General features: G+C 42.8%; 1 protein-coding gene across 1 annotated transcript in view; it reads right to left on the bottom strand.

Moving 5' to 3' along the window:
• Positions 1–3,133: 3,133 nt before the first annotated feature.
• The window catches only part of ADRA1A (adrenoceptor alpha 1A), a 127,976-nt gene continuing 109,381 nt past the window's right edge, over positions 3,134–21,728 (bottom strand). Inside the window, exon 3 of the mRNA XM_075855321.1 lies at positions 3,134–4,101. Coding sequence (XP_075711436.1) covers positions 3,587–4,101 — 515 coding nt within the window. The 3' untranslated portion in view covers positions 3,134–3,586. The remainder of the gene's footprint in view (positions 4,102–21,728) is intronic.

The following is a 21,728-nucleotide window of genomic DNA, read 5'->3' on the forward strand; positions in this document are numbered from 1 at the left end:
CTACATTACTATAACAATACTACTATACTATAATAATAATACTACATTGTTATAATAATACTACATTACTATAATAATACTACATTACAATAATAATACTACATTACTATAATAATACCGCTAGGTTTAAACTTACCGGAAATTTGCGAGTTTACTCCACCTGCTTATTTTAACAATCCAGTTTTGCCGTTTAAGTGCTGCTAAATGCAGTCTGGCTGCTCAGTTGGCAACATTCGGCAGACGCAAGAATGTCAAGATTGGGCAGCGCCTTTTTAAATAGTGCCGAAGTTCCCTCTGTAGATACTGCCACCCTCCTCGTAGATAATGCCGTAGTGCCCTCTGTGGATAGAGCCACACCCCCATAGATAATTCCCCAGTGCCCTCTGTAGATAATGCCACGGTTCCCTCTGTAGATAATGCCGCACACCCCCATAGATAATGCCACAGTGCCCTCTGTAGAGAGTGCCACCCCCCCTAGATAATGCCACAGTGCCCTCTGTAGGTAAGGGAAGAGATGTGGGTATAGCGCTGTCCACAGGGTGGGGTCTGTGGCATGGCACTATCTATAGGGGGTGTGTGCGGCACTCCTCCTTCGGCCTCCTCTCCCGCTGTTACATTCACCGTGCAGTATAAATGACATGCTAACTTCATTTTGCGGGTCAATACGATTATGTAGATACCAAATTTATATAGTTTTTTTAAATGTTTTTAATTTGTAAAAGTATTAAAACAATTTCTAAAAAAAAATTGTTTTGTGTTGCTATATTCTGAGATCCATACCTTTTTTATTTTTTGGAATGTGAGCCCGTTCCATATAAACCCTGCCAACATATACAGAGGATGTCGGGAAGGGGTAATATAGATCATGTATTTCTAGTATTTCTTTAGTTTACAGAGAATTGTAGGTATTATGGGAATAGTGTATTAATTCCAAAACCCACGTGCCTGGGTGATTTGTCCTAGGCGTATCTATATGAATACCAACTCTTTAGAAAGACCACATATGTGAGGAAAAGTTATTATTAATCCCTATGGGAAGATGGGCATCAAAAACGGCTGCCTAGTGCACTATGGGTCTCATAGATACTACATGCTATTGGTGTAAATTTAGCAGATTTAAATTTAAAGGTGTCCATAGATCGGGGCATTCCGACTTTCCCCTGACACCCAGTGTTGGATTTTAACATACCCTGTCCTTTGTTCCCACGGGAGGTATCTGGCAGCGGCATATTTCCCTCTCCCTAGAGAAAGAGCAGTGCCCAGGGTAGTTAATGTGTATGGCAACACTAAGTTGTGGGTTGATTTTCTCTTTAAGGGCAGGTTCAGACGTGGCTGAATTGCTGTGGAATTCCGCTGTGGACAGTCCGCAGTGGAATTCTCCAGCGGCCGTTTTTTACATTTGTTTCTATACATTTGTAGGAAACTTAGTTCAGACGTTGCGGAAAACTCTGCTGCGGACCATAGGCTGCGGTGAAGAATTTTCAGTCCGCAGTTATTGCCCCAAATCTGCACCATTTGCAGCGGAAAAATTCCGCCACGTCTGGACGTGCCCTAATAACTCCAATTGGTTTTTCAAATTCCATTCTATTATAAATATAGAGACGAGACTTGAGAATAGATCCTTCTAATATGGCACACAATTCAAGCTTATTGATGTATTGCTGACAGCCCACACATATTGTTCCAGATTTAAGAAGACTGGCAATTTTACACCAGTCAAAGTTGAGGAGGACATTGGAGTGATTTTGACCTCTCTCTGTCAGAGAATCATATCTGCGCCTGCTATGACCAGGCATAGGTTTGCACCAGAGATTTGCACAATTTTCATTGAATACATTTGATCTAAACTCTATTTACTTGGAGATCATGCCCACCTTTATTGTTACTATTCAAAGATGATGAGCGACAAGAAACGTGTGCAAATTCATCACACATCTATGACTTTTTCTTGGTGCAATTTATGCCCAAAATTTGCGTAATCTGATTAAAATGGGGCATTGAGTCACATTTGTAAAGTGGACCTAGAACAACATTTCTTCTATGCAAGACTTTCTCAGCAAGTCCCACCAGCCAGCTCCATAAATCTATAAGTCTAAATGGTAATGTTGGGCACTAAAATGGGGATTGAATTGCAACTCACATGTCCTGAATCAAAGACATAATTTAAAGGTTATGTACACCTTTGAAAACATATGTTTTTAAATAAAAATGTGTATCAGTGAGACCGTTGCAAATTTCTAATTAGTTTTTATTAAAAATTATTTTTGCTTTTTGAGATAAAGCTGCTTTGTATTCTGTATACAGAGCAGCTGTATCTAGCACTGAAACCTGTATCCGTCAGGTCAGCGGGACTGATCGGTTCAGTGTCAACGGGTCCTGCGTGTCGAGCTGTTACTGATCACATCTACGTTCATAATGCACATGGGTAAGCTTTACAGAGCCGTTATACAGCAACCATAGCAGTCTATGGGGCCATACTTTACCTCCTTACGCCTTTGATTGCACATGGAGGCATATGGAATATGACAGAAAAAAATATACTTTTTAGGGTAGAAAATCTCCATTAAATGTTCTATGGAGCTAGCATACAACACCACACGGAGTGCATAGCTGTAGGGACTCTATGTGGCGCTGTACATTGCTCTGTCCTGAGAGTACTGGTGTAGATGGACTGACTGGACCAACTCTACAGCCTTAGAAATTGGTGGCTCCAAGTATAAGATACTTGAGGCAAGGAAAGTTTGTCCAGTCTCCTAACAAAAAGTAATATTTTAATTATTGGCTAGAGAAAAGCTACTAAGCACTGTAACCAATAGAACCTAAATACTAGGCTTTATTATTGTGCCTGTAGCTTACTGCTAATAGTCTAAATTTGAATTATATCCCAATGTATCTTTTTATGTTATTAGACTAAAAAGTGGTCTGCCCTCGAATTCTCTGCCAGCATAAAAACTATACATTTTGCAAGAATTTGTACTGTGTTCTTTCATATAGGAAATCTAAAGTCTCTAAATAAGGTCTTTCTAACTACTCCGTACTCATGACAACCTTGTGAGACTATGAATACACAAATTAGCCTAAAATAACAGATGACACTAATTTTTGTGTATGTGTTTATTGCAAGTGTACTAAAGATGAAAACGTAACCATCTAAATCTAGATTTGGATGCCCTCCACATGTACAAAGTGCACAGCACAAGTAAGTTCTGCACAAACCCTAATTGGACAAAAATAGTACAGCGCCAGGCAATCAGTTTTATTCGCCATTTCCAGATGACTTTATTTCGGATTCACATAGCACCAGGGAGACTTTTTAGGTATGTTTTTTTATTCCATGCAGCCACATCCAAGGTGCAATTATAGCAGCATTGTTCATCATGAGTCGAGGTTAAAAATGTTGAGAGTAAAAAAGTATCAAGGGTTAAAATGAGGCTCAGATACAAAGGAATGTAAATGGTGCTGGCTGGAATGAAACCAGTGAACTTGCACATTCAAATTTAACTGAAATGCATGGTCCCTTCCATTCCACATGCAGCACTTGTCTTTGAGTTTTGGAGTTTACCACAATATTTTTGTCCTCTTTTACTCAGACAGCTTCTCCATTTTCACCTGTGGAGATTGTATGTATTTTAATTGTAGGAATATTATGGCACGTGCGTATTTTCTCTGTGCCAATGCAACAGCAGGTCCGTAAAATTGACTTACTGCTCACCCTGGCAGTTGAACTGTTTGAGAAGTCCTTTGGTGGCCCATATGGAGATGATGGACTTGGTATTGGAGAGAAGTATTTCCATTCACAAACTCCATCAGACTTTGTGATCTTGTAGAATGTCTCTCCAGAACCTACTGGGATTCTCACAACATCTCTTTGCTCTTCTGGACTCCGATGCACTGGGCTGCTAAGGATGTACCCTGATGAGTACTTACTTGAAGCCTGTCTTCTATGAGAGCAGCGCCCATGCAGAATGTTCTGGAAGGCCTTCCGAAACTCACGGCTGGAACATGGGTAGATAACTGGGTTGATGCAACTGTTAAAATAACCCAACCAAAAGGTTATCTTAAAAATAGTAACGGATGGTTTGGCTGGAGGGTACAGGGAGCCTGTAAAATAAGCAAAATCCAGTCAGCATTAATATGTCACAAAAACATTTTTTTAGTCTTACAAAGAGACAACATTCATGGAGAAAAAAAATAACCGTCCCCAAGCCTGGCACAGCAATATGATTCAACATGCCCAACGGTAAGCTACAGATGGCTACAACTTCGTACATTTTATTTAAAGAAGCAAAATAAAAATTTTCTATTTGGGCAATTATTCTCAAACAAGTCAATAATTGTGACTCAGTTGGTCTCTTGTGAGAGATCCAAAATGGCAAAACAGCATTTGCTGAATTTAAAGGGAAAGCTTTTTTTAAATTTATATCCAAGAAACCCTAAAAGTTAAAGGAACATTCCAGGAAAAACATACAGTGTGGTTTAGCTAACGCAGGGCCGGACTGTGCCGTACATAATTTCTATCTTTAGTGTCATTTGAGTCTCATGCCCTGCACTAGGCATAACACAGTGTATCGGTTTTTTCCTTGAGTGTTCTTTTAAATGTAGATAACTTGGTTGTATATTTCACATTTAGTCTGGTCATTTTGCTTAAAGGGAAAATCCATGTCACAGTGGTATGCCATAAATGTTATTGGTGAGAGTCCATGAGCTTGGTTGTCCACTCTTAAACCGAAAGGGCCTCAATGATGCCTGAATTTTTTTGGCAAAGTTGAATATTTCCACGACTGTAAATTTCCAACACAGTTTTTTTTGCTACACTACCACAGAAATCAGATCACGAATTAATGCCCTTCTGTATCCTTTGCATATGTAGGCAATATGCTACAGAGAGCATCCTGAAATATATACTAGAGTTGAACCGCATTGCATTGGGACTTGGAGAACTGAGGGCCTTGTTGGCAACTTACCTTGTACGATATCTGAGAGAAGGTAGACATGAGGAAAGTAACTATATTACATCATGAAGGCTGGGTTCAAACCGAGAAAAACACTGCAGAATTTCTGGAATGGAATTCTGTGCGGAAATTCCACAGTATTTACAGTAGCAGAAAAATGAATGAAATTTCTGCAAAATCTCAGCCACACGCTGCAGAAAAAAATGCAGAAAGCAGGTCAATTTATGCTGCGTATTCTAAAAGGAGATGATGCATGTTTGGGCCATATACTTGAATGGGGAACATAAATTCTGCACTAAAATACGCAAGTTGAGTTTTATATAGTGCTTACGCAACGGAAACACAGTAAAATGTGCACATAAAGTTTGCGACAGTCAATGCTTCACACTAAGGCCTTATTCACACGAACGTGTCCGTTTTGCGTGCGCAAAAAACGCTGCATTTTGCACGCACAAAAGCTCAGTGTGGCATCTATATATGGTGCGTGGCTGCGTGATTTTCACACAGCCGGAATCATTATGACACTGTTTTTATGTTTACAAACATAAAAGCAGGAGGTGCTTTTCTGTTTTCATTCATTGTTTTTACTACTGTTGCGAGAATCACGCGTGGCACCCGGAAGGGCTTCCGTGTGCCAGGCGCAATTTGCGCGCACCCATTGACTTCAATGGGTGCGTCCTGCGCGAAACACAGCCAAGTATAAGACATGTAGTGAGTTTTACACAGCGGGCATACGCTGCGTGAAAATCACGACCTGTCAGAAAAGCCCCATGGACTTACATAAGTCTGTGCAACACGCGTGATTTCCACGCGTGTAGCACGGACGTAATACACGTTCGTGTGAATAAGGCCTAAGGGCACATTCAGACGTGGCAGAATTGCTGTTGAAATCCGCTGCGGACAGTCCACAGTGGAATTCTGCAGCAGCCATTTTTTACATTTGTTTATATACATTATTAGGAAACTTAGTTTAGACATTGCGGAAAATATCTGTGCGGAATTTAGGCTGCGGTGCAGAATTTTCCCTCCGCAGCATGGTCATTAGGTTGCGGAGAAGAAGCGGAATTTCACTGCGGATTTCAGCCTTTGGGTATGCCCAGACATGGCGTAGTTCTGCATACACTGTCCGCATCAATGCCGCACAGAATCTGCGTTGCACATTCTGTTGCGGCTTTGCCTAAAATGGGCATTAAATTGATGCGGACTAGCCGTTGTGTATTGAGGGGAAGAGGGCTTCCCTTCTCTCTATCAGTGCAGGATAGAGAGAATGGACAGCCCTTTCCCTAGTAAAAGTAACAGAAATTCATACTTACCCGGCCGTTGCCTTGGTGACGCGTCCCTCTCTTGACATCCAGCCCGACCTCCCTGGATGACGCGGCAGTCCATGACTGGAGGAAGAAGCAGGGAGTTCTCGGTAAGTATGAACTTCTATTTTTTTTACAGGTTGATCTATATTGTGATCGGAAGTCACTGTCCAGGGTGCTGAAACAGTTACTGCCGATCGTTTAACTGTTTTAGCACCCTGGACAGTGACTATTTACTGACGTCGCCTAACAACGCTCCTGTAATTACGGGTGCACACTTGTAGTCACCCGTAATTACGGGAGCCCCATTGACTTCCTCAGTCTGGCTGTAGACCTAGAAATACATATGTCCAGCCAGAATGAAGAAATGTCATGTTCGTAAAACATATACGCTTCGCAGCACACATAACATCTGCGGAGTTCATTGTAGAATTTTGACTCTCCATTGAAGTCAATGGAGAAATTCCGCAATGAGTCCACAAAAAGTCCACTACACGTCCACAACAGTCAGTGTATGCTGCGGACACCAAATTCCGCACCGCAGCCTATGCTCCGCAGCGGAATTGTCCGCAACGTGTAAACTAACCCAACTAAAAAGCTGTGGAAGGCAATGGAGAAACGTGTACGCTGCGAATTTCCGCTGCGGACTGTCCGTAGCGGAATTCCAGAGCAATTCCGCCACGTCTGGTCATGCCCTTTATAATGCAAAAGCTGAAATCGGTGGCAAGTCCGCTTTGATATCTGCAACGTCTAAATTACCTGTCAAATATGCAAATGTTGGTGCAGATTCGTTGCGTAATTGCCCCGAATCTGCACCAACATTTGCAGCGGAAAACTTCTGCCACTTCTGAACATGGCCTAAATCTGCAGGTAAATGAGCACAGCACTTTTTTGGGACTGATTTACCTGCATTTTTATGAGATTCATTGCAGATTTTCTATTGCAGGAAATCTGAAGCGTATCCGGCCTGTGGGAACATACCCTAAGGCGTTTAAATTGATTAGTTATCATTACAGATTAGTGAATCTGTGAAATTTTCTTTTCTGGCTGTTTCCTGATAAATTAATTTCTTTTATGGATCTGTATTTCAGACTACTTTGCCTTATATGTGTGAAGTACAGCTCCGTTATAGGAAATTCACGCTTTGGCAAATCCATTTATCTCTAGCCACTTTATCACTTTGTTGCTTTGTTATATAAACATTATTTCTATTGTGCTTCTTGTTCAGTTTCCTACATTCGAACAGCAATGTAAACAATGAATGCTTTCATACTGGTTACCATGGCTACGTCCAGGGAAATGTATACATGTAAATGCAGTACAATTTCTCCTACAGTCTACACTAGTTACATTTGTTTGTTTTTTCTCTAGCAGTTAGACCCCATGCACACGGATGTGCCCGTAATCACGGCCCGCGACTGCAGGCACGGCCGGCCGCCGACAGCCGCGGAAAGCCGTCTACATTTGTGGATCGTGCTCCTATACAAAGGATGGGAGCACGGCCCGGAAAAAGCAAAAGATAGGGCATGTCCTATCTTTTGCAGGAACACTTCTACGGCCCGGAAACCTTCCAGTAAACAAACGGGAAGGTGTTCGTGGACAATAGAAGTGAATGGGTCTGTAATTGCAGACCGTAATTGCGCTACATAATTACGGACAATTTTTACAGTCGTGTGCATGGGACCTTAGTGGTGTTTTTTTCCCCATAATCCTCCATAGATTTTTTTTCTTAAAAAAACCAAAAACTAATGTGTCAATGTGTGTTGCTTTTTATTATGGCGTTTTTTGTGGCGTTTTTTCCCAATAAATCATTATTATTGAATTTGCTATATGAAGAATGCCACATAAAAAAAACGCAGGTAGTAAGGGCATGTTCAGACGTGGCAGATTTCTGCAGAGACTGTACTCATCAAGGCCACACATAATAAGCAGATTCCGTGGCGCCTTTGCCTAAAATGTGAAGAGTACATCCTGCTCTCTTTTAAAACATTCCATCTCAGTCTGGCTATAGACCTCGAAACACATAGGTCCAGGCTGAATGATGAAATATCCTGTTCGTGAAAGCAATCCGCAACGCAACACACATAACATCTGCGGATATCATTGCGTAATTTTGCAACTCCATTGAAGTCAATAGAGAAATTACGCTACAAGTCCGCATCAAGTCCGCAACAGCCAGTGGATGGTGTGGACACCAAATTCCGCACCGCAGCCTATGGTCCGCAGCGGAGTTGTCCGCAACGTCTGCATGAAGATAACTAAAAAGGTGTGGAAACCAATGGACAGACTGTGTGCTGCAGAGTTCCAGTGCGGACTGTCCGCAGCGGAATTCCGCAGCAATTCCGCCACATCTGAACGTGCCCTAAGGGCATGACCAGACGTGGCGGAATTGCTCTGGAATTCCGCTGTGGACAGTTCGCTGTGGAAATCCGCAGCGTACACGTTTCTCCATTGCTTTCCACAGCTTTTTAGTGAAGTTCGTTTACACGTTGCGGAAAACTCCGCTGCGGACCATAGGCTGCGGTATGGAATTTGGTGTCCGCAGCATACACTGGTTGTTGCGGACGTGTAGCGGACTTGTTGCGGACTCATTGCGTAATTACTCTATTGACTTCAATGGAGAGTCAAAATTCCGCAATGAAGTCCGCAGATGTTAGGTGTGCTGCAGAGCGTATTTGTTTTACGAACATGACATTTCTTCATTCTGGCTGGACCTATGTATTTCTAGGTCTACAACCAGACTGAGGCCCCATGCACACTAACGTAAAAACGCCCGTAATCACGGGCCGTTATTATGGCACGGGCAGGCCCATAGAAGTCAATGGGGCTCCCGTAATTACAGATGACTACGTGTGTGCACCCGTAATTACGGGAGCGTTGCTAGGCGACGTCAGTAAATAGTCACTGTCCAGGGTGCTGAAAGAGTTAAACGATCGACAGTAACTGTTTCAGCACCCTGGACAGTGACTTCCGATCACAATATACATCAACCTGTAAAAAAACAAGAAGTTCCTACTTACCGAGAACTCCCTGCTTTTTCCTCCAGTCCGGCCTCTCGGGATGACGTTTCAGGCCAAGTGATGGCTGCAGCCAATCACAGGCTGCAGCGGTCACATGGACTGCCGCGTCATCCAGGGAGCTCGGGCTGGATGTTGAAAGAGGGACGCGTCACCAAGACAACGGCCGGGTAAATATGAATTTCTTTTACTTTCACTAGGGAAAGTGCTGTCCCTTCTCTCTATCCTGCACTGATAGAGAGAAGGGAAGTACTTTCACCTCAATACGCAACGGCTAGTCTGCATCAATTTAATGCCCATTTTAGGCAGAGCCGCAACAGAATCTGCAACACAGATTATGTGCGGCATTGATGCGGACAATGGCGGAAGAAATACGCCACGTCTGGTCATGCCCTTAAACACACTATTTGCAAAAAATGCCACAAAGAACATGATGAAAAAGACACATACCTTTTTACTTGAGTCCCTACCCCCCCAAAAAAACCAGGAAACATAAAGTGTATGTGAAGGAAGCCACAAGGGTATATTCACACGTGGCAGATTCATTGCACAGTTTCTGAAATTGGAAAAATCCATTTCATAAATCTGAATGGTTTGTTCCTGCAGAGTATGCATGAATGGGACAGGCGCAGAAAAGTCTACAACAAATCTGACGTGAAATTATACCCTAATGATAAACTTCGATAAGATCGTCATAGTAAGATGCTTCAGTGAGTGCTATTGTGTTATTGGCTCAATAGAATGTGGTGTATGCCAATTACTGTGCCTTCTGGCCTGATTTGTGGCTGCTGCAACTCCTCTTGTATCTGCCATTAAGGATGGGACGTGCCGAAAATAGCATATGGCGCTTGCTATTGAAATGTGCCCGAAAAGTGAGTTCTCTACGCCGTTCAGCAGCCTCTACAAGACATGCTAAAGCATCTTACTAAGAACATCTTAAAGAGGAATTTCACTGTATATAGCCCTTCATGTCTGATGGATAATACTGGGTTTGTACATACCACATACGTATATACACATAGCACAAACCTCAAATCTTAAACACAATCTTTTCTTTTTTCTAGCATTCCAAATATAGTTCTGCAAACACAATTATAGTCTTCATACAGCAATATCTTGATTTGACAGATACGACATTTCATGATGGATAAAATGTTCATGACAAAAGTACAATATAATCCCCAATTACATTACCAATGGAGGCCATATGCATTGTGCTAAGCAATCTCTTATAGTCATGTTTTCTCATAAGTGGATAATCATGAGAAATGTCATTTTATATTGTTTAGCAGAAACGAAAACTTGCTGGTGTCAGTCTTTACATGTACAGATAAAATTATAAACCACTAGCTGCCTTGTCCACTACAATGTAGAAGTCCTTCTATAGGGGCAAGTCAAACGTGAAATATAAAATAATCAACTGCAGAACAATGTACTGTTTATTATGAAAGTGTGACCCATCTACAGGGCCTCCATCAGGGGAGTACTGCTGTCAGAAATGTAAAATAGGGCCCGCTGGCCTCATCCATCAGTTACTCTTGGAAACTGAGGCCCTTATGTTTTTAATACAAGCTGTACCGCGCAGGCCCTACACTACAGATGAACCCTGACACCACTAAAGTGAAGGGACTGAGTCAAAGTGCAAAGCGGGCGGCACTACAGCCCACCGCCAGAGCCGTGCTTAGGGGAGAGAGGATTTTCATCCCTCTGAAGATGATGACCTGGTAAGCAGCCTCAGTCTAGTGTGCCATTTTTTTTATGTCTATTTGGAGAGATTGGGATCACTGAGGCCAAGGGTCCAATTGAAGAAGGGGGCACAATCTTACAGGGGCCAAGGTCTTTAAAGGTGTTTTTTTTCTCATCATAGGGACTTTGGCCCGTTAGACTGTGCAACCTTCACTGGGCCCTTGGTAGATTTTCCCCATTAGCAATCTCGACCCCAATAGGTTGTGCCTCCTCACGCCACTAGGCCCTTTACTAATGTCAGATTGTGAACAGCAGGATTGTGCTATTTACTGAATTATGTGAAGACAAAATTACATTTTATTAAAGCGAATGAGGATGGGAATTTAAATATAATCACTTGAAGTAGCACAGTTAAACAATTATGGATTTCGAGGCCCTGAGCAGAATACAAATACACATAAAGTAGTCCCTCACGATAACCAGCACAACAAAATATCTCAATAAAAATACAAGTTTAGGGATTCCTAGGATTGTGTTTTTCTTTACGATCCTAATGACTGGCCTTTTATTGAGTGGATGATTTAGATATTAGTCAATGAATAAGCAATGCCTACCACCATGTGAATATAGATGCCAAAACAAAATTGTGTCAAAGAGGCATTTATTGATACCATGTCATTTTTTTTTTTTTTCGTGGCCATTTTCTTGAGCATACAGTAGACATCCATTTATATAGGTTTTTATCTTTAATGATGTTATAAATTTGCTGTACAGGTTGCAGGGATACCGAATACATCTATATTATTTGGTGTCTATGGAGTTATCTTTAAAATGGATTGTAAAATAAATCAAAATAATCACGTATAGAAGAAGTGCTGAGTTTTACTTTTACTTTTATTGTATACACCGCCCAGTGTGAACAAAAAGGGTTGTCAGCAGCACTTTACATGCGGTTTAAGGTTTTTTCCGTTTCACACATCTAGGGCATATGTTCTGCGGGACCCTAATGCCCAAATATGATGTGGACCTAGCCTTAGAAGACGTGACTGTGATCAGGGCCGCCATCAGGGGGGTATTAGGGGTACTGATGTGAGGGGCCCGGCCAAACCTAATTGAAAGGGGGGGCCCGGCAACTGCCGCGACTTGCCTTTGGTAGAAAAAAACAGGTCCCTGCAAAGGGGCCCGTTTTTTTCACCAAAAGAATGTCGTGAGCTGCGGGCCCCCCCTCTCATGGGGCTCGTCAAACACCGCCGACCGATCGCGCGCACCCGCAAACTCCCGCGCACCAGCGACAGCCCGGGAGCTCGCAGACGCAACAGCACGCGCAATCGCAGCCGTGACAGCACGCGCGCAGCCGCGATCACCCACGCGCGCACCAGCGAACAAAGCGCGCGCAGCAGCGGACAAACTTACCTGGAGCCTGGCTGGAGATGAAGGACTGGACGTCTGGACCGAAGGCATCGCCTGGAAGACATCGCCTGACGAGGACTGGAGTGGGAGCCAGCAGCTCTTCTGACACAGTGAGTAAAGTGTCTCAAAGTGCTGTTTAAGTATGGCCCTGTTCACACAGTGTATTTTGCAGGTAGAAAAAAATCTGCCTCAAAATTCCTTAAAGAATTTTGAGGCAGATTTTGACCTGCCCACACTATCTTGCTGCGTTTTTTTTTCCTGCGTTTTATGCCCGCGGCGATTGAGGACAGCAGACAAAAAACGCAGCAAAAAATGCATTTTCTGCCTCCCATTGATTTCGATGGGAGGTCAGAGGCGGAACTGCGGCAAGAAAGGACGTGCTGCTTTTTCTTTTTTCCGCGACTGGCTCCCATTGATTTCAGATTAAATCAATGGGAGGCGGTTTTGGAAGTTGTTTGGTGCTGATTCTGACGCAGTGTCCGAGTCGATATCAAGGCCCAAAAACTCAGTGAACTGGGCCTTATTGTTAGGGCTTATTCAGACGAACGTGGGCAAAAAACGTGGCAAGATAGTGTGGGCAGGTCAAAATCTGCCTCAAAATTCGGTGCACGCTTCCAGGCGGTCCCGGGTGCGCGGGCGGTCGCGCAAGTGCGCACGCGCGGGGGTTTGCGGGTGCGCGCGAGAGTTTGCGGGTGCGCGCGATCGGTCGCGCGGGCGGTATTTGACGGCCCCCATGACGAGAGGGGGGGCCCGCAGCTCACGACATTCTTTTGGTGAAAAAAACGGGCCCCATTGCAGGGGCCTGTTTTTTTTCTACCAAAGGAAAGTCGCGGCAGTTGCCGGGCCCCCCTTTCAACTAGGTTTGGACGGGCCCCTCACATCAGTACCCCTAATACCCCCCTGATGGCGGTCCTGGGTAGCATGATATAGTGCTGGACGGAGTACCGTTAACAGGCGGCGCCACGGTACGGGGGCCCAGAAAATTTAGCTGTATGGGGCCCTGAAATACCTGATGGCGGCCCTGACTGTGATTAATGTCATTTAGTATGTCAAAGGAATGTTTTTATTTTTATAGATTAGGTGGGGAAGGGGGAGAGAGGGGTTAAGATACATAAACCTCACCTCTTTAAAAAAAAATAGATAATGCAGTTATCGCAAAAAAAAATACAAATCGTTATAATAAACATGCCATGGCTTTGTTCTATATATTTTTTTGCATCGTTTTGTAATCCTGGGTATATTTTTTGCATTGGGATAAGTCGTTCATATTGCTTTGTACTGAAATCGGAACTATGAGCCAGTCACAAGCCAGAATATAACTTTATGATGAATGTTGTATTAAAACACCAAAAAGCCTAATGTAATAAAAATATTTAATAATTTATAAATTGGTCATATATGTAACGGGTTAACACAATTTAAATAATCTTCATACACGAAGTCCAGTAAAGTGTAGCATAACATAGTGAAGTCCCGTTTATATAGATCGCTGCCTCTACACCTCACGGCCCAGCCTTACAGGGCACGTCACCTCCATGGAGTTAATGTAAACAGTTTATACGTGGTAGGACTAATCTGGTGGAAATTAATGCAAACAATTCAGATCTGCTTTAACTAAAATGACTTTTATCACCCGTTGCCCTATGAAAGTGAGTATAACAAATACCCAGGCAGAGTTTATGGAAAATGGCTAGCAAACCAGTCTCCTGTTTCAAATGACATCTTCTTTTTCCAAACACAGACAGAGGAGCTTAGCTGCTTCTCTTAAAACATGAGACCCTCAAGCATGTTTAAATATTTTCTGTGGTTATGAGATATCCTTAGAAGTCCTGTGCTCTGTCTTTTAAAGGGGTTGTCTAGTCCCCAAAAATTGATGGCCTATACTCAGGATAGGCCAGCAATAGCTGATGGTTTGGGGGCCGACTCCAGGAACCCCAGCCGATCAGCTGTTTTGAAGCGGGTGCGAGCGATGCTTCCCCTTCATCGACACCGATGTAGCAGCGATTCACAGGTATTGCAGCCTTCTCCCTTTCACTTCAATGGGAGAAGGCTGCCATACTGTGAATCGCAGCTACATCCATGTCGACGATTCACAGTGAGCAAGTAGAAATGAAGGGAAAGCAACGTTCATACGAGTGCTGCACCCCCTTCAAAACAGCTGATTGGCATGGGTCCCGGGAGTCGGACCCCGACCCATCAGCTATAGATGGCCTATCCTGAGAATGAAAAAGTGAATTATGTATATGCTTTATTTAATGAAAGGACAGATGTACATTTAAAGAAAAATAAACGTAAAGAGGACCTGTCCGTTCTCCTGCCTGTTTTAGTAAAGTCTAAGAGCATCTGTCTTTAGAGTTCTGTGTGGAAATTTTCCTCTGTTACTCTTCCTGGAAATGTATGAAAAAAATCAACAACTGGGTGTTACCATTCCCTTGTCAATAAGGTATGTCCATCCTGTTAGCACTGATTGGACAGTATCAGAGTATGTAGGGACCTGTCCCATTGACAAGAAAAAATGGTAACATCCAGTTATCAATGTATTCATATATTTCCAGGAGTAATAACATTAGAATGGCACATTGTAGAGTTCTAAGTAATGATGTCTAAGAATTGTTCTTTCAAGGGGAATACAAGTATTTACTTAAACACGTACCCGTTACTGCTGATGTACATTCATACATATATATGTGTGTGTGCGTGTGCATATGCGTGTGTATTTTTTGTTGATATGCCTGTATATTGCTGCACACAGCCATCTACATTACAAAACTTGATTTACACAGACATAAGTATACGTGTGTGTGTGTGTGTGTGTGTGTATCTTCTGCTGCACGCAGCCATTAGAACTAAAGCATTCAATGCTGATGGCCAGGGCTGCCATCAGGGCAGTACAGATGGTACTCCCGTCAAAGGCCTGGGCTAAACAGGGGCCCGCCGTGACCGCTGGAGGCATAGCTATAGGGGGTCGCAATGGTGGAAATTGCATGTGGCTCCCCGCCTGTTGGAAGTTGCTATAGTAACTGAGGCCTATCTAATAAAATACATGGGCCCCTGTTACTATAGTAACAGTATACTTACCCTCCTTGTTCCCAGATCAGCAAAGGTCCCGATGTCTTTGACGTCATGACGCTGTGCGCCGTGCACGTTGCGACGCTGGATGGCATCAGGACCTTTGCTGTGCACAGACCCGAAGAGGAGGGTAAGTATAATGTTACTATCTGCTGGGGCCCTGTATCTAAGCCTACCACGTGGTAGGGTTAGATACAGGGCCCAGGAGACAGGTTCACACATGACCCTGTATCTAAGCTTATCACATGGTAGGCTAAGATACACGGCCCATGGGTGATCCTGCCGTGATCCTGCCGTGCTGTTTGTTTTTTTTGTGCTTCATTTTTTACAGGTTCGGTTGTTGGACTACGCCGGATTCGAGGACTACTTAGATGATGGCTTTTTTTATTTTCAATGAAAGGTTTAAAGAGAGGTGTGTGTTTTTTTTATTATTTCAATAAAATATTTTTTCTATGTCTTTGCATTTTTTTTAAACTTTATTACTACTGCCTTAGTAATGGCTGCTGGCTGATTGACAGAATCCATTACTAAGGTGGGGCATAATGTTAGCCAGTGCAGAGGCTAACACTAACCCCCATTTCTTACCTGATACTCACCTCCACCAGGGGTACCGGGTGCGATCCATCGGAAGTGATGGTCTGCCACTGTGGCGGCCACAGGCTGGTATTACAAGGCTGGGAAAGTTCAAAATAATTTGCCTTTCCCACACCGGTAATGTTACCCTGCTGCTGCTATGTTGTATCTGGCCCGTTATGAAAAATGGGGGGTACCCCACATCATTTAAAAAAAAATAAATAATAATTTGAAAAAACTATGTTGGCCCCCCCCATTTTTCATAACCAGCCAGATAGAACATAGCAGCAACAGGCTAGCATTACCGGGGTGGGAAAGGGCAAGGTTTCTGGCCTTTGCCAGTCTAATGAATCGCACTTGTCTCCTCTTGGTACCCCTGGTGTTGGTGGGAACCGTGGTAATAATGGGTGTTCGTGACAGCCTTTTCACCGGCTAACATTCAGCCCTGCCATAGTAATGGACGCTGTCAATCAGCCAACGGCTATTACTAAGGCGGAAGTAACCAAGTTTAAAAACATACAAGGACATAGAAAAAATATTTTATTGAAATAAAAAACCCATACAAATTATTTTATAGAAAATAAAAATAGCCATTATCGAAGTAATCCTCGAATCCGAAGTAGTCCAACAGGCGAACCTGTAAAAAAGCTCAAACACACAAAAAAGCAAAGCAATTATTATTCTTACCTTTCGTGGGTCCAGCGCTGGAGCCGCAATGTCAGTGAGCTGGGCCCTATATCTAAGCCTATCATATGTGATACAGTCTGCTGAGCCACTGTATCTAATCCTATCCATAGCTATAGGTTCTTAGTGCTATAGATATGCTGTCTCCCCTGACATTTTAAGACCACAGCGGTGCCCCTGGCTGCTAGTGCTGCATTGTTGGGTCACTTAGGACACCCAGCGATGCAGCTGAAAGCTGTGGGCCGTCTACCATGGGAAGAAGCTGGGGGGGGGGCTTAAGAAGAACTTTTGCACCCGGGCCCATGAGCCATTAGCTATGCCCCTGCACCCAGGCCCACCCAGCCTCCGCCTCCATCTCCATGATGACCTAGCGATGTAATGTGATGCCAACGTTGCGTCACTACGTAATACAAGTTTATTAAAAAGCTAGATGGGAGTCTTTAGTGCCCGCCAGACTTTTAAAATATGTTTGCTGTGTGCTGCGCTTGCATTGAAGAAGAGAAAACCGGAAAGAGGAGTCAATTCATTCTGCTCTCAATAGCAAAATATTGTGGACTGGTCAAGCGGTAAATGATATCCATCACTAACATATGTATGTGTATATATATATATATATATATATATATATATATATATATATGTTCACACACTGATATGAGATGGGGTAGGTGAGAGATGGTTAATGTTATTCTTTATGATTAAAGGGAATCTGTCGCCAGATTTATGCTGCCCTATCTCAGGGCAACATAAATTATTGACAGACAGCCTGATATCAGGCTTATGTCACTTGTCAATATGATGTAGTTTTCATAAAATTACTTTTTACCGGTTGCAGCACAAGCTGAGCGCAGCGTGCTCCCCCTGCTGCCGATTGATAGCTTTCTCCTTATTATTATGCAGAGAAGATAGCTGTCAATCAGCAGCGGTGGGTGGGATTATCCCGCATATAATGAATATGGGGGACTCCAGAATTAGAGCGTGCACATCATTAGGAGGACTCATGGTTCGTCTCGCGCTGATCCTGATAAGCTGTGATTTTATGAAAACTACACAATACTAACAAGTGACACATCAATGGAATCAGGGTTTCCGGCACTAGTTTATGTTGCCCTAGGATAGGGCAGCATAAACCCGGTGAAAGATTCCATTCAAATTAGGTTTAACAGGGCTAGAACTTTAAAAATAAACGTAATTGTATTTACTGTAAATACTGTGCCGTTCCCACATCGCCAGTACCCTTACTTAGTACGGCGGTGACTGACTGCCACAAACACCTGACATGAACACATCACTGTGTAAGCAAGGTAAACAGAGATGGCTGGGGACAGGCGGAGACCTGCGGTGCGGGAACGGCAAAGAATTACTACGGTAAGTACTAGGGGCGTAACTAGGAAACACTAAGCCCTTGGCAAACTTTTGAGTGGGCCCCCCTCCCCTGGGTGCCACACACAGCCCGCCCTTGTAGATAATGTCCTCCTCTAAATAGTGCCATACATTCCCCTCCTGTAGACAGTGCTATACAGACCGCCGTGTAGACAATACTATACAGACCCCCTGTAAAGTGCTATACAGCGCCCCCTGTAGACAGGGCTATACAGCCTCCCCATACAGTGCTATACAGCCCTCCCTGTAGACAGTGCTATACTTTCAAGTATCACAAAGAGGGACAATCGATGCAGAGCGCAGCGGCAATTTTTTTTCTTTTAAGCCACGCCTCTAACCCCACCCAATCCCTGCCCATACACACCTGGTTCAGCCCACACAGTATCATGCTCCCATAGTGCCCCCCAGACAGTATAATGCCCCCATATCTGCCATCATACAGTATAATGCCCCCATACAGTATACTGACCCATAGATGCCTCCATACAGTATAATGCCCACAGATGCTCCATATAGTATAATGCCCACAAAGATGCCCCTTACAGTATAATGCCCACACAGATGCCCCCATACAGTATAATGCCCACACAGATGCCCCCATACAGTATAATGATCCCCATAGCTGCACCCCACACAGTATAATGCCCCCATAGCTGCCCCCACAGTATAATGCCCCACACAGTATAATGCCCCCATAGCTGCCCCCACAGTATAATACCACCCATAGAAATATACTCGCTAATATACACTACCGGTCAAAAGTTTTAGAAAACCTAAATTTTTCCAATTTTTATTGATATTTACACAGTTTAATGTCTCCAAATGTACTTTGAAATGAAAGCATAGAAGAAATAAACACGTTAAAATGAATAAAAGTAATGGATTAACTTTGTTTCAACAAATTAGATCTAGATTTTTGACACTTCAAAGTAGCCACCGCTAGCTGATATAATAGCTTTACACAATCAAGGCATTATTTCTACAATTGCATTAAGATATTGTTCAGAAATTTATTTTCAACATTGTTGCAGAAGTTCCCAAATGTGCGGCACTTGTAGGTTGCTTTGTTTTCACCCTTCAGTCCAGCTCATCCCAAACAAGCTCAATGGGGCTTAAATCTGGAGACTGTGCAGGCCATTCCATTCTTTGAAGCCTACCGGCTTCTTATTGTCTTATTAGGTAGTTCTGACATAACCTAGAAGTATGTTTTGGATCAATGTCTTGCTGGAATATGAACCCCTGACCAAGTAGGCGTACACCAGAGGGTATTGCATGGCGCATCAAAATATTGTGGTAGCCCTTTTTTGTCCAGTGTGCAAGTTGTGAACTCTGTATCCAGCAAAAGAGCCCAAGACCATCAGGTTTCCTCCTCCATATTTGACAGTTGGTGTCACACACTGAGGAAGCATCCTTTCACGTACTGGACGACGTACAAAAACCCTGCGTGATGTACCAAAGATGTCAAATTCTAGTCATCAGTCCATAACACCTTCTTCCACTCTTCAGTATCCCACTGGAGGTGCTGATTGGCCCAGACAAGTCATTTATTTTTATTTTGCAATCTTAGCAGTGGCTTTCTTACTTATACTTGACCTGTCAAACCTGCAGATATAAGTCTTCTCTTCACAGTTGCAATGGAAACTTGTTTACTTGTTTGCTGCATTAAGATGGGTTTGAAGATTTTGTGCTTGAGGCGCCGATCACGCAAGCTGTTGACTCTCAAAAACTTGTCATCTGATTTTGTAGTGGCCTTTAGTCTGCTAGACAGTCTTGTCAGAGTTTTGACCAGTTTCCAAGTGCCTTTTGATGGTATAGGAAACTGTACTAACTGCCAACTTGGCTTTCTTGACAATTTCTCTGTAGGACAGACGTACACTTCTAAAGGTTATAATTGTCTGTGTGACTTATTTTGTTAATTTTTTCTTGCCATTATGATATCAATGTGCTTTGTCCTGAAGAGTAAAACTATCCACATCCTGCCCTACAGGGTGTTGTAATGCAGTTTGTTCCAACACTGGTTATATAGAATCAGAGGTTTTGAAAGTAATCTCCAAAAGTTGAGACACCTGTAGAAATAGTTTGCATCCAATTTCAAACCATAATTTGCTTTCTGTGCTGCAGAGCAACTGTCCTTGATGTCTTCTCTGAAAAAAGCCCTTTGATTAAAATCTGAAATACAGACTATTGTTGCGTTTGAGGTTAAAATTCACATTAGTTTTATGTTTTTAACTTACTTTTGAACCTTTGAACCATTTCATGTTGTTTGCTGTACTAGAACTGTGTTAATGTAAAAAATAACTGTAAAAATATAGGTGTTCTAAAAATTTTGAACGGTAGTGTACATTCCGGTCCCCTGTCCTGCTGATTATGAGATTTTAATGAAATTTTATAGAGCTCGTGAGGGACCGAAAGTCTAGTGGCAGAGTCTTTCTTCATGAAGACACGACTCTTCGTCAAGTGACCAGCCCCGCTGTACTTTTATAAGCAAAAGTTATATGAGAATTCATCTTTGTGGCTAAAATGTGTGCTCAAGCAGACCCCTTATGCAAACGTGTACTCTGCAAAGAACTTTAAGATGTGAGGAGTTCATACATACCACACATCTCTATGTTTACAGGTGCATGTGTTAAGCAACGCCAAGAAACCACAGGAAGGCACCAACAAATTTTTGCATCCAAATTAAATTGGGGATTATATAGGTATATCATTTTCCATTCCCCTATACAAACTCTAGGGCTTTTATTTAAAAAAAAAAAAAATTGTGGCAATACTACTCCATTTTGCCACAATTCTGCGAAAATAGCAGCAAAGCACTAAATTTAAGCTCAACGTGCGAACACAGCCTAACCTTAATCAATAATCGCAATTCCCTAATGCGTTAACTAATGCTTATTTTTTTCGTGGAACTTGTTGAAAGTGATCGTAAGGGCAACTGTCAGTAGATAAAAATGTTTTTTTTTACTGCTGGAAATCGTTTCTATACATCAAAAAAGTATTAGGCATTCCGCTCTTGTGAAAATCGTTATCGCTATGATTGTAGCGTGTAATTACTAGTGAAGTGGTCAGTGAATTTTCCACTCTAAGTCGGGTTTGGACAATGTAAAATGTATAAATTTTATTGATGTTTGTGTGTGTTGCAAGTGCTTGGTGTTAATCATCCGACGCCGCAATATGGTCGCTGGTAAAGGTCTGGGTCGTGGAGTTAATAAATGGCCTATTTTGGTGCAGAGGGTGTGATTAGATGAGCTACTTTTTTTTCCTTTTCTGGACAAAAAAAAAAGACCTCCTCCATATGTGACAGTCAAAGTGCAAGTGTGCTCTCTGATTTTTAAGGGAATGTGGTAGCATGAACAAAAGTACATGTTACCCCACCCCTGGACTAATCTAAAGCCATACTGGGACAGGAGGAGGATCACAGCTTCTCCTTCCCTCCCTGAACGCTGCCAGCACTGCTGCCCTCCGTTCCATGTCTTAAAGCCAAGAACCTTATCTTTAAAACAAGACTTAGATCGTAGAGTAGATCCAGCTCGACCTAGCCAGAGTGAGAGCTGTTATTAGCAATGACCAATCAGACACATCCTTGGCTACTGAAGTGTCTTCCTGACAAGACGTATGAGATATGTCCTTGGCAGGGAAAGGGTTAAATACTT

Source organism: Rhinoderma darwinii, chromosome 3 (genome assembly GCF_050947455.1).
Source record: "Rhinoderma darwinii isolate aRhiDar2 chromosome 3, aRhiDar2.hap1, whole genome shotgun sequence".
In the NCBI taxonomy this organism is placed as follows: domain Eukaryota; kingdom Metazoa; phylum Chordata; class Amphibia; order Anura; family Rhinodermatidae; genus Rhinoderma; species Rhinoderma darwinii.